The following is a 19,494-nucleotide window of genomic DNA, read 5'->3' on the forward strand; positions in this document are numbered from 1 at the left end:
CTTATATCAATGTGCTTTGTTCTAGAATGTTGAACAGGATTTTTGGAAATATTAATGGCACTAGTATTATCACAAAAAATAGTCAAAAGACCTAATTCAAACCCATAATCAATCAACATTTGTTTCAACCACAATAGTTGAGTGCAACAACTGCCAGCAGCTATGTACTCAGCTTCGGCAGTAGACAAGGAGATGGAGTTCTGTTTCTTGCTATGCCAAGACACTAGATTATTCCCAAGAAAGAAACACCCTCCACTTGTGCTCTTTCGATCATCAGCATTTCCTGCCCAATCTGCATCACTAAAACACGCAAGATTTGAGTTGGTATCTTTCGAGTACCAAATTCCATAATCAGGAGTGCTATTAACATATCTAATAATCCTTTTTACAGCTGATACATGAGATTCCATAGGATTACTTTGATATCTAGCACACACTCCCACACTGTAACAGATATCAGGACGACTAGCAGTTAAATACAAAAAACTTCCAATCATGCTACGATAGAGTGTAGTGTCTACCTTTACTCCATTCTCATCTTTTGTTAATTTCAGTGTGGTGCTCATAGGAGTACTTACCTGCTTAGCCGATTCAAGGCCAGCAAAGCCTCTTTGACCTGCATTCTTGTAAGACTCAGCCAGAGACTCCTCACAGATGTCAGATTCATCAGAATCAGAATTAGAATTTTCTTTTTCAATGGTATTATTCAAACATACCAATCTTTCTTTCACCTGTGAATCACAAACAAACTTGGAAGAAACTGAGGTTAGTGCAACATTTTTAGAAATATCTTCATCACTATCAGTTTCATCGTCACTCCATGTGACATTGAAACTTTTCTTATTCTTTTTCAATGTATTTGCACATTCAGATTGAATATGTCCAAAACTATCGCATTCCCTGCACTGAATTCCCTTTTTGTTAGTCATTGAAGGTTTTGAAAAAATATTACCTTTGGAGAATTTTGGAAAATTCTTTTTGTCACTTATCTTTTTTATGTATTTTTGAAAGTTTTTAGTTAAAACTTCCATCTCATCATCTTCTTCATCATCTGAAGTTTCTTTTTCAGCAACATTAAAAGCAATACCTTTACCTCTATCAGCAATGGACTTGGGTTTGTCCTTTTGCTTGATTTGCTGATTCAATTCAAAAGTGCGCAAAGAACCCATTAATTCTTCCACCTTCATTGTGCTAAAGTCTTTAGCCTCCTCCATTGCTAAAAGTTTAGTATCGAACCTCTCTGGAAGAACTCTAACAATTTTTCTCACAAGAACAGAATCATCAAGTTTTTCACCAAGAGCAAAATATTCATTAGCAATATCAGATAGTTTTTCATAGAATTCAGTTAGGGTTTCATTATCTGACATCCTAAGATCATCAAATTTGGTCTGAAGCATAATATATCTAGAACGCTTAACATCAGATGTTCCTTCAAACTGTGTTTGAAGGATCTGCCAAGCATCCTTAGCAGATTCACAAGAAGATATAAGCTTAATATAACCTTCACCTACTCCATTAAATATGGCATGTAAAGCTTTGCTATTATAAGCAGACAATTTATCATCTTCAATAGACCATTCAAGTTCAGATTTTAATTTAGAATTACCTTCGGAATCTACCACAACAGGAGGAGACCATCCTGAAAGAACCATCCTCCATGCTTTCTCATTTTGAGACTTGATAAAGGCTCTCATTCTAACCTTCCAATAAGGATAGTTGGAATCATTGAGGAGTGGTGGGCGAACAATAGAAGTTCCTTCTGCAAAGGGAAACATATTGCAAAAACACAAGAAAATGTTGAAAGGACCACACTAAGAGTTTAGTGTCCTGCTCTGATACCAATTAAAAAACTGTGTTTTTGCAAATGACAGTTGTATATACGAAAATATAAAAACTGTAAGCGTTTGCAGCAGCAGAAAGTAATTCTGCTACAGCAGAACTGAACAGGCAGAATATAAATATTTGCTGGAAAAATAAATAACTTGACACAAGAGATTTATACGTGGTATCAGTGTTCTCCCGAACACTCCTAGTCCACGGGGCCACGCCCAGAGAATGAAATCAATTAATAAAGTATCAAATTTACAAAGACAATTGACTTAAACAGGTTTAGACTCCCTCTAAAGTATTGCCGCAATCCTTTGTAATCCACTTTATGAATCTGACTTCTTGAAACACCTTCAAGCCCGAATTCCCTTCGTCTTTGAAGTGTGAGTGCTTACTTCCTCCCGAAGTAAGGCTTTAACAAGTCTTCTCCCGAAGACCAAGTGCTTACTTCCTCCCGAAGTAAGGCTTTATCAAGTCTTCTCCCGAAGACCAATCTCTTGTTCAGTCAAGTAGTTCTTTACAACCTCTAAGATAGAGTAAGAACAGAAATAGAACAACTAGAACCTAGATGAACAACTAGGCTCTCACAAAACAAAGAAAGACTCTCTTCTCTCAAAAGATAAATGTAGAAAATGAATAATGGAAGAGGTAATTCGAATGGTTGTTCTCTAGGCTCTATTTATAGACCATAGAAACCAAAGAGGCAACCACAAGTTCGAATTAGCAGCTGTACAAAAACTTTCCAAAAGAAACACGATCTGCTACATCAGATTCGGATGCTGACGCAAGAGATACGCCCTTAAACGGAAACTTACTAAAATCGGGTCCGATCTTCTTTCAATGCTTGATTCCTGCCAAAAACAGATTAGATATTCTGATTGTATCAAGATACAATCGAAATCAATAAGGAAAAGGCAATAAACAAAGTTTCCCTAAAAAAGACAACTTTCCAAAAGAGAATTCCTTCTCTTTTGAGAAGTTTTCAACAAAGGAAAGTTCAGCTAAAAGTGCAACTTTCCAAACAAGGAAAAGGGCAACTACAATCCGAATTTATAAGGTAAGAAATCGAATATGAATGCACAACAATCTTACCATAAATGGAAAAATTATTTTGTCAACTAACTTGCCAAAAAAAGACTTTACAAGGGGTGCATTAAAGAATCACCCAATAATTTTTATTTTATTTTAATTTTTTTTATCATTTATTTTTAATGCTTAATTAATTTTAGATATTTTCTATTATTTTTTATAATTATTTAAATAATAAAATAAGGTGGACCAATGAAAACCCATGTGTATCCTTATGTACACTTTGCCAAAGTGGATGGAAATCTGAATAGCAAAACAAAATGAGAGTGTAGAAAGTTTAGCCCCCCAAAAAATATAAATAAAACATAATAAAAGAACTCTTTTTGAAAATCCTGCTTAATTTAATTCATAAATTGAGTGGAATAGTTTTTGGTGTATTATTTTTTTATTTTTGCATAGTTATAATTTATATATAAAAGAATCTACACATGATTTCACAAATTTTATTATTTAAGCTATTTACTAAACTATTAGTATATTATAAATACTAATACTAAAAAAAAAAATAAGAAAATGGCAATCCCTGATTGGTCCAAGTCATTAAATTTTTATTATTTAAAAAAAATTAGTTCAAGTATATCAATAAGAAAATGACATGTGGATTTAAAATAGCTTAACATTTAACAGTTAGGTACCTACAGAGTTCTAGAAATATAACTTAGGTATTATTACCGCTAAACTTAAGTATTTATTTACAACTGAGAGTTAAATTTAAATATTTATACCGCAAATTATTCTTTATTTATTTATTTACATCACAAAAGTATATACTTGTTCGTGCAAGTTTTCTCTTGTGATCTTAAGAAAAATAGCATCAACAATAAGAATATTATCATAGGGTGAAAAATAATTTATTAATTATTAAAAATTAAAAAAAAAACATAATACATAAATGAGAACAAAATAACATTAAATTTTGAAATGAAATATTTTCCACTATTTAACATATTTAAATGGGATAGTGAACTCTCATATTCATAGAATTATGTCCATATTCATAGGGATAGTATGTAGGAATTATAGGATTAACTCCCATATTCATAGGATTCTGTCCATATTTATATGGATATGGAGTTGGGATCATATGATTATAATAAGGCATCCAATAATTGGGATGAGGTTGGAATGGATAGGGATTGGGGTAATAAATTTGGGAACCCAAAGGAGGCTGAGATTGGTTCAAGTTATTTGCTGCGGTAGGAATTTGGTTCCTTCTATTTGTCTTTTCTTTAGCCATCTTTACCTCTATTTGTTTTTCTTTAAGATTATAAAAATTATTTTCCAATACTTTTTCTACAGCTTCTTCAGAATCAAAAGTCACAAACCCGAAGCCCCTACCTCTGTTAGTTATCTTTTCACGAAGAATTTCTGTAGCTACTACAGTTCCGAAATCACTAAAATATGTCTTCAATTCAGCTTCTTCAATTTGATGAGGGAGACCTCCAATAAAAATCTTCTTCTTGTTGAAAGGCGTAGATTCCATGATGAGATGAAATAGTTAGAAGCTTTAATTTAATACTTACTAACACACAAAGAATAATCTAAATGTTTAAAAGTTGAAACTAAGATGAATATTGAATGAGTAGTTTATTTTTCATAATTTTATGAGATAGACGTGTGTGTTTATATAGAGGAGTATTTGCCTCCTATGTAGAATAGGATTATACAAAATAATAATAAATAAAAAAAAAAAGATGTAAATATATTTATATTTGAATTAGTACACTTCAGGTTCAAATTCGAATTAAGAGTACAAAATTGTATTGCTATATGCAGGGACGGAGGGACTTTAGCCCATATGTGGGCTAAAGCCCTCACTCAAATATATACATCAAATTTTTTATATGTAGATATATACATATATTAATTCACTTTGCTCAATTTATTAAAGTCTAATTCACAAAAGCCCTCACTCAATATCTTAATCATGATTCATTAGCCTACTCTATTCTAATCAAGCCCATTTTAAAAGTAGTCCAATACAAATAATAAAAAAAATAATACTTTATTAAAAAATAAAATAATACCATTGATAATATTTTATTTTATTTTTGTCAATAGTATTATTTTATTTTGTTTAAGATGAAAATTTGAAAGATACATTTATCATTATTTTTATTAGTTTTGACTTAATATTTATTCAAGCCCTCACTCAACTAAATTTTTGGCTTCGTCACTGGCTATATGCCTATATATAGATGTTGAAAGATATTTTATAGTATTGACTTTCATTTTATATTTATTTTTCGTAAAAAAGTTTTATCTTTTATTTCAAATAAAACATTTAAAAGAAGTAAGAAAAATTAATTGACTCCTATCCTATCTCTCTGTAATGTTAATAGTATTAATTATACAAAAATTTATTATATTTATATTTTAATTAGTACTTGAGGTTCAAATTAAGATATTTTATTGTATTGATTTTTTATTTTATATTTACTTTTCGTAAAAATATTTATCTTAATTTCATTTACATTTTTCAAAGAAAACATTTAATTATTATTTAAAAAAAGTAAGAAAAATTAGACGTAGAAAATGCATGATGATTATTATTTTTGTTGGGATCCAAATCAGAAACCAACGAATCATATTGGGACACGTACGTGAGAGTCATACGTACGTACAGAGTGAAGACGAGTTTAATTAGTTGTTTCACATTCTCAAATTCATATGTTAATTTGTTTAAATGTTTCTTCTGACATTAATTACTTAATTAATTAGAAGATCAAAATTAAGTACTTGATTATTCCCCCATGAACATATATATATATATATATAGCTAGAATATTTGATTGTTCTTGTAATCGTTGCAGGTTACTTCTGGTTGGCTTTGTTGATTGAGACTGTGATCATTTGATAATAAGAATATATGTATGCATATATATGAATCATGATCATGTCTTGTGTTGTTCAAAAAAACAAAAAATAAATGAAATTTGGCTCTTATGGAGATGGGTGACATTGATTCGATTTGATTGATTATGTGAGTTGTTGGTTGTATCAACACAAAACAAAACAATAAAAATTGCCTTGCATGAACAAATAGCCAAATTATTGAAACAAAATAAGAAAAAAACTGAACCTTTTTATATCTTGCATGAACCGACAAATCGGCTCAATTGAGTTTGCATCATTTGGGTAATTTTTCTAAGGGTTTTGTAATAGATAGACCATATGGTTTCACTTTAGGGAAATTTTATTTATACTCCAAAAATTTTTAAAAACACCATAATTTAATAATTTTTATTTTATATAAAATTTATATTTTTAATTATACTAAATTTTTTTTAACTTTTTTTTTTCCAATTCATATGCTTAAAAAATATACCGAGATACAACATTAAGGAGCAATAGCGGCGGGCCCCTCGGCCGCTATTGGTCTATTATCTGGCCGCTAAAGGGCAATAGCGGCGGACCTCGACCGCTATTGGTTTTGACAGTTGAAAATTCTACTTAATTTAATTCATAAATTGAGCAGAATAATTTTTGGTGTGTTATTTTTATTTTTGCATAATTATATTTTATATAAAAAAAATCTACATATGATTTTACAAATTTTATATTTTAAGCTATCTACTATTTTTTTAATAAGTAATCTACTAAACTATTTAATAATTTATATTATACATTATAAATTTATTTGTTTCTTTACATCACAAGTAAATACTTGAACGTGCAAGTTTTCTCGTGTGATCTTAAAAAAAAATAGCATCAACAATAAGAATAATATTATCGTATGGTGAAAAATAATATTATGAAAAATAATTTATTAATTATTAAAATTAAAAAAGACATAAGACATAAATGAGAACAAAATAACATTAAATTTTCAAATGAAATATTTTCCACTACTTAATATATTTAATTGGGATAGTGAACTCCCATATTCATACAATTCTGTCCATATTGATATGGATATGGAGTTGGAATCATATGATTATAATAAGGCATCCAATAATTGGGATGAGGTTGGAATGGATAGGGATTGGGGTAATAAATTTGGGAACCCAAAGGAGGCTGAAATTGGTTCAAGTTGTTTGCTGCGGTAGGAATTTGGTTCCTTCTATTTGTCTTTTCTTTAGCCATCTTTACCTCTATTTGTTTTTCTTTAAGATTATAAAAATTATTTTCCAATACTTTTTCTACAGCTTCTTCAGAATCAAAAGTCACAAATCCGAAGCCCCTACCTCTGTTAGTTATTTTTTCACGAAGAATTTCTGTAGCTACTACAGTTCCAAAATCACTAAAGTATGTCTTCAATTCAGCTTCTTCAATTTGATGAGGGAGACCTCCAATAAAAATCTTCTTCTTGTTGAAAGGCGTAGATTCCATGATGAAATGAAATAGTTAGAAGCTTTAATTTAATACTTAATTAATAATTACTAGCGCACAAAGAACAATCTTAATGTTTGAAAGTTGAAACTAAGATGAATATTGAATGAGTAGTTTGTTTTTCATTATTTTATGAGATAGACGTGTGTGTTTATATAGAGGAGTATTTGACTCCTATGTAGAATAGGATTATACAAAATAGTAATAATAATAATAATAATAATAATAATAAAATATGTAAATATATTTATATTTGAATTAGTACACTTCAGGTTCAAATTCGAATTAATAGTACGAAATTGTATTGCTGTACAGTTGAAAGATATTTTATAGTATTGACTTTCATTTTATATTTATTTTTCGTAAAAAAGTTTTATCTTTTATTTCAAATAAAACATTTAATTATTATTAAAAAAAAGTAAGAAAAATTAATTGACTCCTAAGTCCTATCCTATCTCTCTGTAATATTAATAGAATTAATTATACAAAAATTAATACTTATATTTTAATTAGTACTTGTGGTTCAAATTAAGATATTTTATGGTATTGATTTTTCATTTTATATTTATTTTTCGTAAAAATATTTATCTTTTAATTTCATTTATATTTTTCAAAGAAAATATTTAATTACTATTTTTCGTAGAAAATACATGATGATTATTATTTTTCTTGGGATCCAAATCAGAAACCAACGAATCATATATTCGGACACGTATCATGATCATGTGTTGTGTTGTTCTTGTAATCGTTGCAGGTTACTTCTTTCTGGTTGGCTTTGTTGATTGAGACTATGATCATTTCATAATAAGAATATATATATATGCATGAATCATGATCATGTGTCGTTCAAAAAACAAAAAATAAATGAAATTTGCCTCTTATATATGGCTATGGGGTGACATTGATGATTTGATTTGATTGATTATGTGAGTTGTTGGCTGTATCAACACAAAACAAAACAATAAAAATGGTCTTGCATGAACAAATTAATAACCAAATTGAAACAAAAATAAGAAAAAAAAATTGAACCTTTTTATATCTTGCATGAACCGAGAAAACGGCTCAATTGAGTTTGCCCTATACATAGAAAAAGAGAATTATATATTTACACCTCATATAATTATAATTGCACTCCAAAATTTAAAAGACCAACCCACAATTGTTTATTGAAATCTTTCAAATAAATAAAAGAAATTACTAGTTAAAATCTTTAAAACCTTAAAATCATTATCAGTGGAACAAAGCTTTGAAATTTCATCAAGCAATCATCTATTACAAATGTGTAAATTTATTATATATTAGCTAGATATAATCTTTATCTATTCAAGAAATTACAACACAAATTCATACAAACACCACTACTACCAACAAGTATTTAGTGAAATCCATGTCTCTATTCCCATTACCACCCACTACTATAATATGAGTCATTAGATACTGTTTTTTCAACTTATTGGTGTGATAATACCTGTTTGGTTCGAAATTGACATTTAGAGATAATTTTTTTGGTAAAAACCGTAATTATAGAAATTAACTATACCCTTTAGAGTCGGTTGTGGATTGGAAAATTTTTTAGCATTATTGATTATACTCTATGTCGTCGGTTATTAGAAAATAACCGACAACATAGGTGCACACCTTTATTGACACGTGTGCACCTATACCGTCAGTTATTTCCTAATAACTGATGCCATAGGATATATAAATATAACCCTCAGACTTCATCTTCTTCACTACGTCTTCTTTCTTAGCACGATAACTAGCCACCCCTCATAGCAAAACCAAAAAACTCACGAAACCCTTGCCAACTACCACTAAAAAACCTTATATTTTCCTCATTTCTACACCATTTTACCTCATTTTCCTTTTAAAATTTTCTGTTTTCAATACCTAAATCTATACACTAAAAAAATTTAGTTTTTTTCCCTCTATCTGTAACCAAACCCATTAAAAAAAGTGGTGGTATAACTCCGGCCACCGATTTTAGTGGAGAAAACATTGAATTTCAACGTCCATTAAGGTATAAATATGATTTCTATTCATTTTATTAATGTACATGGCTTTATTTTCGTTTTTGTAAATTTTTTTGGGATTTTTCTATTTTATTAACATTATGTTGTTGTGTGTGCATGGTAGTTGAATTTTTGTCGCAATTGGTCGCCGGATTGCGCTTATAAAATAAATATTTATTAACTTAATATGTATATATATTTCATTGCGCACATGGAAGAGCTCCAATCATTTTCTTTGTCGCACACGAGATCCGATCATCTTTGTATTTTGTCAATGTATTTATAATATACATATTTGTGTATTTGTAAAGAATATATATATTTACTATATTGAACCAAAATGTAGTGAGATAATTTAGTTCTCAGAGTTAATTTCCACACGAAGAAAGCAATGAAGATTGATTATTATTGTTGTTGTTGTTTTAAACTGTTGGGATTTTTTTTTGCCAATATTTTTCAACCCTCACCTATTTTACTTAATATTCGCGACACTCAAATAAGCGACGATTTTAAAGATCGACGGAAATACATTTTTTGACAGTTGAAAATTCTACTTAATTTAATTCATAAATTGAGCGGAATAATTTTTGGTGTGTTATTTTTATTTTTGCATAATTATATTTTATATAAAAAAATCTACATGTGATTTTACAAATTTTATATTTTAAGCTATCTACTATTCTTTTAATAAGTAATCTACTAAACTATTTAATAATTTATATTATACATTATAAATTTATTTGTTTCCTTACATCACAAGTAAATACTTGAACGTGCAAGTTTTCTCGTGTGATCTTAAAAAAAAATAGCATCAACAATAAGAATAATATTATCATATGGTGAAAAATAATATTATGAAAAATAATTTATTAATTATTAAAATTAAAAAAGACATAAGACATAAATGAGAACAAAATAACATTAAATTTTCAAATGAAATATTTTCCACTACTTAATATATTTAATTGGGATAGTAAACTCCCATATTCATACAATTCTGTCCATATCCATATGGATATGGAGTTGGAATCATATGATTATAATAAGGCATCCAATAATTGGGATGAGGTTGGAATGGATAGGGATTGGGGTAATAAATTTGGGAACCCAAAGGAGGCTGAGATTGGTTCAAGTTGTTTGCTGCGGTAGGAATTTGGTTCCTTCTATTTGTCTTTTCTTTAGCCATCTTTACCTCTATTTGTTTTTCTTTAAGATTATAAAAATTATTTTCCAATACTTTTTCTACAGCTTCTTCAGAATCAAAAGTCACAAACCCGAAGCCCCTACCCCTATTAGTTATCTTTTCACGAAGAATTTCTGTAGCTACTACAGTTCCGAAATCACTAAAATATGTCTTCAATTCAGCTTCTTCAATTTGATGAGGGAGACCTCCAATAAAAATCTTCTTCTTATTGAAATGTGTAGATTCCATGATGAGATGAAATAGTTAGAAGCTTTAATTTAATACTTACTAACACACAAAGAACAATCTTAATCTTAATGTTTGAAAGTTGAAACTAAAATGAATATTGAATGAGTAGTTTATTTTTCATAATTTTATGAAATAGACGTGTGTGTTTATATAGAGGAGTATTTGACTCCTATGTAGAATAGGATTATACAAAATAATAATAATAAAAAAAAAAGATGTAAATATATTTATATTTGAATTAGTACACTTCAGGTTCAAATTCGAATTAAGAGTACAAAATTGTATTGCTATACATGTTGAAAGATATTTTATAGTATTGAATTTCATTTTATATTTATTTTTCGTAAAAAAGTTTTATCTTTTATTTCAAATAAAACATTTAATTATTATTAAAAGAAAAAAGTAACAAAAATTAATTGACTCCTAAGTCCTATCCTATCTCTCTGTAATATTAATAGAATTAATTATACAAAAATTAATACTTATATTTTAATTAGTACTTGAGGTTCAAATTAAGATATTTTATGGTATTGATTTTTCATTTTATATTTATTTTTCGTAAAAATATTTATCTTTTAATTTCATTTACATTTTTCAAAGAAAACATTTAATTATTATTTAAAAAAAAAAGTAAGAAATATTAGACGTAGAAAATGCATGATGATTATTATTTTTGTTGGGATCCAAATCAGAAACCAAGGAATCATATTGGGACACGTACGTGAGAGTCATACGTACGTAGAGAGTGAAGACGAGTTTAATTAGTTGTTTCACATTCTCAAATTCATATGTTAATTTGTTTAAATGTTTCTTCTGACATTAATTAATTAATTAATTAGAAGATGATCAAATATTCAATATTTGATTGTTCTTGTAATCGTTGCAGCTTACTTCTTTCTGGTTGGCTTTGTTGATTGAGACTATGATCATTTGATAATAAGAATATCTTTATATATTAAAAGTGCCTAGCAATTCTTGGTTTAACGATTCTTGGTTTAACGATTCTTTTTTTTATTTAGCCTTAACGATTAACTTAACAGACTGTTAACGTTAAACGTTAACAAATAAATAAACCCAATAATTAAACCCAAAAATTAAACAATTTTTTTTTTTAAATTAAAAAAAATATCTTACCCACATATCTCTCCAACAAATTCTACAATTAAACTAACATAGCATACGTGTATAAAAATTAAAGTTTAATTATTGGATTGACGAAGTCTTTTATGTTAACTTTATGTATTTTTTTACTATTATATTTTGTATTCACAGTTTTATCAGACGAGAATAAGAGGTTCATGTACGACGTCGGAGTCTACGATAGCGATGATGACGAAAGTGTAAGTACAAAAGAATCAAGTCTGTAATCTCATTGGTTCAAGACATGTTGACTTTTCGCTTTCCTTCTGACCTTTCTCAGCCTTAGCAAACCAAACCAGAGCTTGCTCTGTAAGGTTATAATGGACCATGCCCTACTCAATTATTACTCCCTATTCCATGAACCATTTATTTTTCCTTTTTATATTAAGTGGGCGTCTTTAAAATATTCTCAAAACCAGTTTTTATGAATTAATGATGATGATTATGGTATGGTACTGATTGTAATTTTTAACTGGTTGATGCAGGGTATGGGTGATTTTTTGAGCGAGATGGCTGTAATGATGAGTCAAACAAAGCCTAATGTGAGTTACCAAACACTTTTTTTTATTATTTATTTATTTATTTATATATTTGTCTATGCATATAAATAAATAAAAAAAAAATTGGTACATTTTCCAGTGTTTGTAATATCTCCAAAATTGAATCTTGGTTCTGCTAATGTTTTTGGAGCTGGATCAAATTAAGGAAGAATTGGGTCTCGCTTTTTGGCAAGTCCTATGATGTAGACTTTTGCTTTGCATTTTAGGTCTCTGTGCCTCACTAAAAGCGAGGCACTTTGAGAAAGGAGATATTAATAACGGCTGGCTGTATGTATCCTATAAGGAATTCTGGATGGGCCACTTTAGGGTCTGCAAATTACATTTTTTTAATCAGATATTATTATGATACGCCTCTATTTTTTTATTCTTCTTTGTTGTTATGGTCTTCGGTGTTCAGATACTAGGAGTAGCAAATTCTGCTTCTGGAGGTCCCCCATTTTAAAAGGGAAAATAATAATAATTCTTGATTTTCTTTATAGAAAATTTTGTAAGTTTCACTTTTATTAGTGCGTATGAAAATTTTTGTAGCAAAGGCAAAGTGTGGGCCCATGAATATGTTGCATCAATTTGCCTTTCTGTCATACAAATTTGGTTGTTCATCTGCTTAATTATGTAATGAAAAATCATTGAAAAATATACACAAGAGAAGAGAAAGTACATCATTTTGATTGTTGAAAATTTAGCAGGAAAGTGGGGAAGAAACCTTTGAAGAATTGCAGCAACTATTTGAAGATATGTTTCAAGGGAACAGTGATAAACGTAGCTCCACTGATATGAACAATGGAATTAGGACAAATGGGAATGATTCTTCTTCAGGCTTTGCTGCTCATCTTCAGAGCTTTTGTGTGGGGGTTACCAATTGGTGCTCTGTTAATTTGGTAACTTGAAGTATTTATTATTATTATTATTAATAATAGTCAATTATTTATTCTTATAATTCAACATTTTAATTTATATTTATTAATTATTTAATTTTAATTATTTCTCATGTTTTATATATTTATAATTTTACTTTTCATTCCTACAATATTTATTTATTATTTTTGTAAAATTTCTTTTTCAGAATATTTTTTATTTATTATTTTATGCAAATTTTATATTCTTTTTTAAAAATAATTTTTCTTCTAATTTAACATGTTAGTCATTCTTTTTTTTTTTACTATTTTTTAATTTTATATAGTTTATTTATTTTAATTTCTAATATTACCAATTTTTTAGTATTATTAATAACAATGTGTACATCATAAGTTTATATATATACAATTATGGCTTTCCTGACAAATTTACTTTTATAAAACAAATCGTTTAAAAAATAATTTATAATTAATTACCGAATTCTTAAAAAAAAAATTACTAAAACTTAAATAAAATTAATATTTACGTGGCATGCCACGTAACTTTCATCTAGTATATATATATATGTATATATATCTATTCTCTATAAAGTATACCTATATAACTGAAATTCTTGGTTTTTGAGAATTTTATATATTTATCTATAAAGCAAAGGAAGATGGGTTGGTGGCTAAGACTGTGAAGCAGTGGAATGGGAAGATTATCTCAGTAAGATTATCATCACTAACAATTTGAAAAAGATGAAACTTTAGAAGGATCAAAACTCATCTAACATATAGAAAAAAAACTACAAAAATTTTACAGCCTCCCAGTCCCAGTTACAATAACATCAAAAACAGCTTGCAACTTTTTGAGATTCAGTCTCTCTCTCTCCACCCCTGACTTTGGTAACTGAATATGTTACCAACGTTGGATTTGGAAGCTTAGCTAGGCTCTAGCTAAGTGAGGACCATCGATACAGCGACCATTGAGAGAGAATACCGAAGAGAAAGAATGAAGCAGAACCGCCACAACAGTCATCGTGACTTGACCCCTCTTTGGAATCAAACGCCCAGAAAACTTCTGGTTCAAATTCCCACCACCTTCCATCAAAGCCCTCTTAGCATCAGCCATTTTGCAATCTGGTTTTCTCCCTTAAAACTCGTATGGGTATTTGAACTTGAACAGAGGAAAAACAAACACAGAAAAAGTGAATGATTATAAGAAATTGGATAAAGTTGGTATGGCTTTCGTATCTAATGTGTATTGTATTTGAAAAAGTAATTATTATTATTAATTTGAAATATTTCCTTTTTATTTATTTTTTTAAAAAATATTTATATAACTGGGTTTCTTCGCTTTCTTCTCAAGGTATCATTTCAATAATAAAGTTTCAATTTTTATGTTTTCATTATATTTTCCCCAAAAATTAAAAAAAGTACATTTTTTTTTTAAAAAAATATTTTCCTGTTGATGCATTTAAAAAAATATTTTCCTGTTTTCATTATGTTTTCAATTTTTTTTTTTTTTTTTTTTTTTGATTTCGTTAAAGGTATATGTTTTGGTTTGCATTTAAATTTTTTGTGAAAATTACTTCTCCAGTTCTATTTCATAACACATTAATAAATGTGCTCATAATGTTTATGTATAAAGATCTTTTTGGGTTGTTTTTGTGCCAAGCAAGTTTTTGATGGGCTTATGATCTGTCCCAGGATAAGCAAGAACCGCCCCCAGAAGGTCGCTTGTCGAATGCCACCAAAGGTTAGTGTTGCTTTGTGTTGTTTAAATTAAGTCAGAGCAAGATCAGTTTGGATCATCTATATGATTAGCAAAAGAATGGGAATCTTAATATGTTACTAAATTGCAAGTTCTGATCACTTGAGGGATGTATTTGGCCACATGGGTCTTAGTGATCAGGATATTGTTGTCTTATCTGGAGGTCACAATTCCCAGTTGTGGATGTATTGGTTCTACTTCGATATGAGGATGATCCTGTGACTGTGAGGAGACAATAGAATGGAGCTAATTATTAAGGATTTATGACTTGTTACACTCGTTATGTGTGCCCTGAATGTTAGGTAGATGAGATTAGATTCCCAAATTTGGAAAAATTACCATGTAGCTGCTTTGAGTTTTATGGATTGTGAAACCTTCTGTATCCTATAGCTGTAACAATTTGCTGTTCTTAGTTTCTGTTGTTTTAAGGTTTACATTACATAGTGGAGTGAAGTATGAGGTTTGATGAATATATACCATGGTAGTGGTTATGTGAAAATAGACATTAATTCTGTTGTAGGTTTTACATACATATTAGACTGAGGTATGAAGCTTGATGAATACTATACAATGGTAGGTAGTGGTTATGTCAAAAAAAGGAGATTAATCATATTGTTGCATGTCTATCACTCATTCTTTGTAGCAGTCATACAAAGATTGTATAAAGAGGTATTAGTATAAAGAGGTATTTGGGTTTTTGATATTTGACTTTGTTATGATTTCGTACATTTTGTTTTCCTTCAAGCTGCATTCTTTGTTTCACTTTTTTCATATATTTATTGTCAACAAAGATTTTGTTTTATGTATTTAACACGTTTAAGCACACTGCATATGGTAATATTGTAATGGGGTTTATTTGTTTTTTGTTTTTTTTTTCCTTTCTTGGTATAAATAATTGCATAGCTTGGAGGAGGAAATAGGAGTTGGATTAAGTTTTTTAATAGTTAATTATTGACTGGAAAAGTGTGTCGTCCGTGGAAAGTAAGTTATAATTTCAGCTATTGTTAATGTTTTAGAATTATTTTTTTTTTGTTATTTAGCTTTTGTTTTATTTTTCATCTTTTTTTTATTTATTATTTAGTTCGCCATAAAGAATTTAAAAATTAAATATCTATGTATTCCTTTTCCTATTATAATTTGGACATTCTTATTCTAATTTATATCATAGCTAGCTGAGAATAATATATGTCATCAACTCAAAACCTATTTATATTTCATCTCTTCTCTGTCTTTTTTTATTCCAATATATATATAACAGAATCATATACCCTCTAATTTTTTTTGTTGGCCGTTACACCGCTTCTTTTCTTCTCCAGATTTTTCTCTCTGCTTATTCTCCCAAGTAATGTTAATATTCATCACTTTAATATCATAATTTTTTTTTAATAAAGATAAATATGAAATTTTAATGTTAATATTCATCGCTTCTTCATTTGTTTCTTTTAAGAAGAATATATCTTCATCATGCATCTCTCATATTTCGTTTTCGTTTCTATTGCTTCTATAAAATTTCTAAAACAGTAATAACATTGATTGATTGTAAATTAAAAGAAAATACAAAAAGAAAGTAGTTGTAACAATTTATTGTGAATAATGAATATTGTCCAAATATTATATTCAAAAATAATAAATATTGTCAAAAATAAAACTCTATACTATATTTAATCATATAGAGTTTTTCTTTTTGATCTAACCGTTTCATGTAAGTATGGATTTAATGACTATCATTAGTTTTCTTATCTACAATTTTAAGACTAATGCTATCTTCAATTATCAACAATTTAGAGATTGATTTTTAATTTTCTTTTTATCTTACCCCTATTTAAGTAATACTTCTTTAATTATTGGAACATCAATTGTTAGTTTATTTTTGGATTAACTTAAGAACATATTTAAATCATTAAGCCTTCTTAAATACTAATATAATGCATTCGATATTCACTTTTAATTGACAACATTATAAACTATAATATTTAGATACACATAATAATAATCTCACCTGATAATTAATAATATTTTTTTTTTTAATTTTTAATTGTATCACTTTCAAATAATATAGAAAAAACTAGCATAAAATTTACTATACGTGTCTCGCACGTTGCTTTTTGCTAGTATATATATATACTAGATGAAAGTTACGTGGCGAGCCACGTAAATATTAGTTTTATTTACATTCTGGTGGTTTTTGTTTAAGAATTCGATAACTAATTATAAGTTATTTTTTAAAACGATTTGTTTTATGCCATAATTGTATATATAAACCTATGATTAAAATTGATCTCGTGTTCTACGATTAGGATGTTACGATTGAGCATTTGATTTTTGAATCAAAATTGTTAGGGTGGCTAGATCGTGCTACTTTGAAATATGATGGTGTTTTTCATTGTCATGGCATAAACTAATCGTATAAAATTAAATTAAAAGAGTATCTAAATGTTACTTTTTTATATTATTATTTAATCAACTATATCCCCAAAAGAGAGAGAGAGAGAGAGAGAGAGAGAGAGAGAGAGAGAGAGAGAGAGAGAGAGAGAGAGAGAGAGAGAGAGAGAGAGAGAGAGAGAATGCCTCTTTTATACATCATAATGATTCAAATATACTTATACCATAATCCCAATTACAAAAATTAGGGTGAATGTATCTAACACATTCAGATCTTTTTCTAATTATTCATAGCTGAAAACTAACACTCAGAGTTGAACAGAGATAACCACTATCATGAGGCAACACTAATGAAAATAGAGAAATACTCAAAACTTCCCAAGGGAAAAAAAGCTCTCAGCTCCGTAAAAGAAAAAGAGAGAATTAATTAAATGTGCATACACACGAAAACATATTACAATGACGGAAAATCAGAGCAAAGGATATAAAAGTTACATGTGTATAATTTAAGAGAACATACAAGAAGTGTAATTGAAGTCTAAGGTTTGTTTATATCTTCATAACCACACATGACTAATCGACTACCTTTATTACCTTTCTTTGCCTTTTCAGAATTAATCTTGCATAATTGTAAAGATCCACAACTCTAATAAATGTTAGAATCAACACTTCCATCTGCCATTTAAAATATAGCTTGTTAAGCTGATGGAATAGAAAAACTCAAAATAACAATTCATCATGATTCCAAACATAACTCAATTACAAAGAATAGGATGGTATCTCAAAGTTCAAAATGTAGAATGTGAATTAAATACAAAACCAACCAGGTATAAGATTATCTTCCTACTGTAAGCAACTAACTAAAATTAAATTTGTGTTCTTCGAATTTAGACCTGTAGAGTATCTTAATTCACATAAAATAAAAGTCTAAATAACAATTAATAAATATTGTAAACAAAAATATATCACACTCAATTATCCTTCTTACAATCATGTAATTACTGAGATTACATCGCTGAAATTAAATCAAAATTACAATTATTGAGCATATTCTGGTTAACATAATACAAATTTACTCAAAGCTTCAAGTAAACCCATTTAATTATTTATAAAAAGCATGATTTAGTACCCAAAAGCTATAAAGAATTTTTCTCCCAACCAGCTGTTCCTTTTTGTCTTCTTTGTTCTTCACCTACTTTTATGGGTTTAGAACTAAATCAGTGAGACATTTCTACAAACATTTAGAGTGAATTAACTATTATATTAAATAAAGGAATTAATTTGATGAATCTAACAAAATTTCAGTGAAAAACACTGTAAATTGAGAGAAAATGAAGTGTACACCGTAAATGTGAGAGAATCTTGGTAGAAGTCCTCTCCAAATCCAATATTTTCGATGAAGAAGATGACATTGCTCTTTACGAATCTCCTTTCTGATATCAAATCACCCAAATGAAATACAAAATTAAAGAAAAAAAAATGAAATTAATGTAGACCCAATAAACAATATATATGAAATTTGAGTACATAAGTTGTATCAGATAAAAAAGATAACAAATAATATAAGGGTCATAGCTACATAAATTACAGAATCTCACAAAAATTTAATTGGTGCATTTAACCTTAAACTTATCAATGTATAATGTTGTTATTGTAACCGCGTACACGATTCTAAGATGCAAACAAACTGTGAAACAGTGTACCGATTATATTTTCTTCTCGTCGTTTATCGAACTGTCGAGCCTCCGCAGTTTGTCGCATTGTGGAGCCTAACCCACAACTTTAACTTCTTTCGCAGGTTCGTGCAAAATTGACTAACTCGCGTTAACTATATCGGGCAAGCTTGTCTTCTTCTTTTCTCCAAGACCCAAAAGCCAGCCTGCTCTGGCAATCGACGGGGACGCGCGACTGTAGCTTCTCCGGTTCGATGAATATAGTATCACTCCGATTGGTTGTATAGAAAAAAGAAAGGATCTTACAGTATATATAAATAAAAATACACTGAGTTCCAAATGCAATTCCCATAAATACACTGCTTTATTAGATATCTATAATGTGTAATGACATTTTATATTCTGGCACAATATAACATTTAAAAACATAGTAATCA

The 19,494-nt window shown here is 28.6% G+C and overlaps 3 protein-coding genes and 1 long non-coding RNA gene across 4 annotated transcripts; 2 read left to right on the top strand and 2 right to left on the bottom strand.

The window, feature by feature from the left end:
• Positions 1-6,777: 6,777 nt before the first annotated feature.
• On the bottom strand, positions 6,778-7,248 carry LOC115717474 (RNA-binding protein 1-like). The gene has a single exon (XM_030646459.2). The coding sequence runs from the start codon at positions 7,246-7,248 to the stop codon at positions 6,778-6,780; it is 471 nt and encodes a 156-aa protein (XP_030502319.2).
• A 2,973-nt stretch (positions 7,249-10,221) lies between these two features.
• LOC133038098 (RNA-binding protein 1-like) lies at positions 10,222-10,692 on the bottom strand. Its single transcript, XM_061116148.1, has one exon. It carries the CDS (start codon positions 10,690-10,692, stop codon positions 10,222-10,224), a length of 471 nt encoding a protein of 156 aa, XP_060972131.1.
• Positions 10,693-11,902: 1,210 nt separating this feature from the next.
• Positions 11,903-13,493, top strand: LOC115715794 (uncharacterized). The gene is made up of 3 exons (XM_061115289.1): positions 11,903-12,032; positions 12,318-12,374; positions 13,079-13,493. The coding sequence occupies exons 1-3, from the start codon at positions 11,919-11,921 to the stop codon at positions 13,277-13,279; spliced, it is 372 nt and encodes a 123-aa protein (XP_060971272.1). The 5' UTR covers positions 11,903-11,918; the 3' UTR covers positions 13,280-13,493.
• A 415-nt stretch (positions 13,494-13,908) lies between these two features.
• On the top strand, positions 13,909-15,501 carry LOC133037777 (uncharacterized). The gene is made up of 2 exons (XR_009687776.1): positions 13,909-14,467; positions 14,939-15,501. It is a non-coding gene; the product is annotated as an uncharacterized LOC133037777 (long non-coding RNA).
• Positions 15,502-19,494: the final 3,993 nt, after the last annotated feature.

The sequence above is a fragment of the Cannabis sativa genome, chromosome 5, assembly GCF_029168945.1.
Source record: "Cannabis sativa cultivar Pink pepper isolate KNU-18-1 chromosome 5, ASM2916894v1, whole genome shotgun sequence".
In the NCBI taxonomy this organism is placed as follows: Eukaryota; Viridiplantae; Streptophyta; class Magnoliopsida; order Rosales; family Cannabaceae; genus Cannabis; species Cannabis sativa.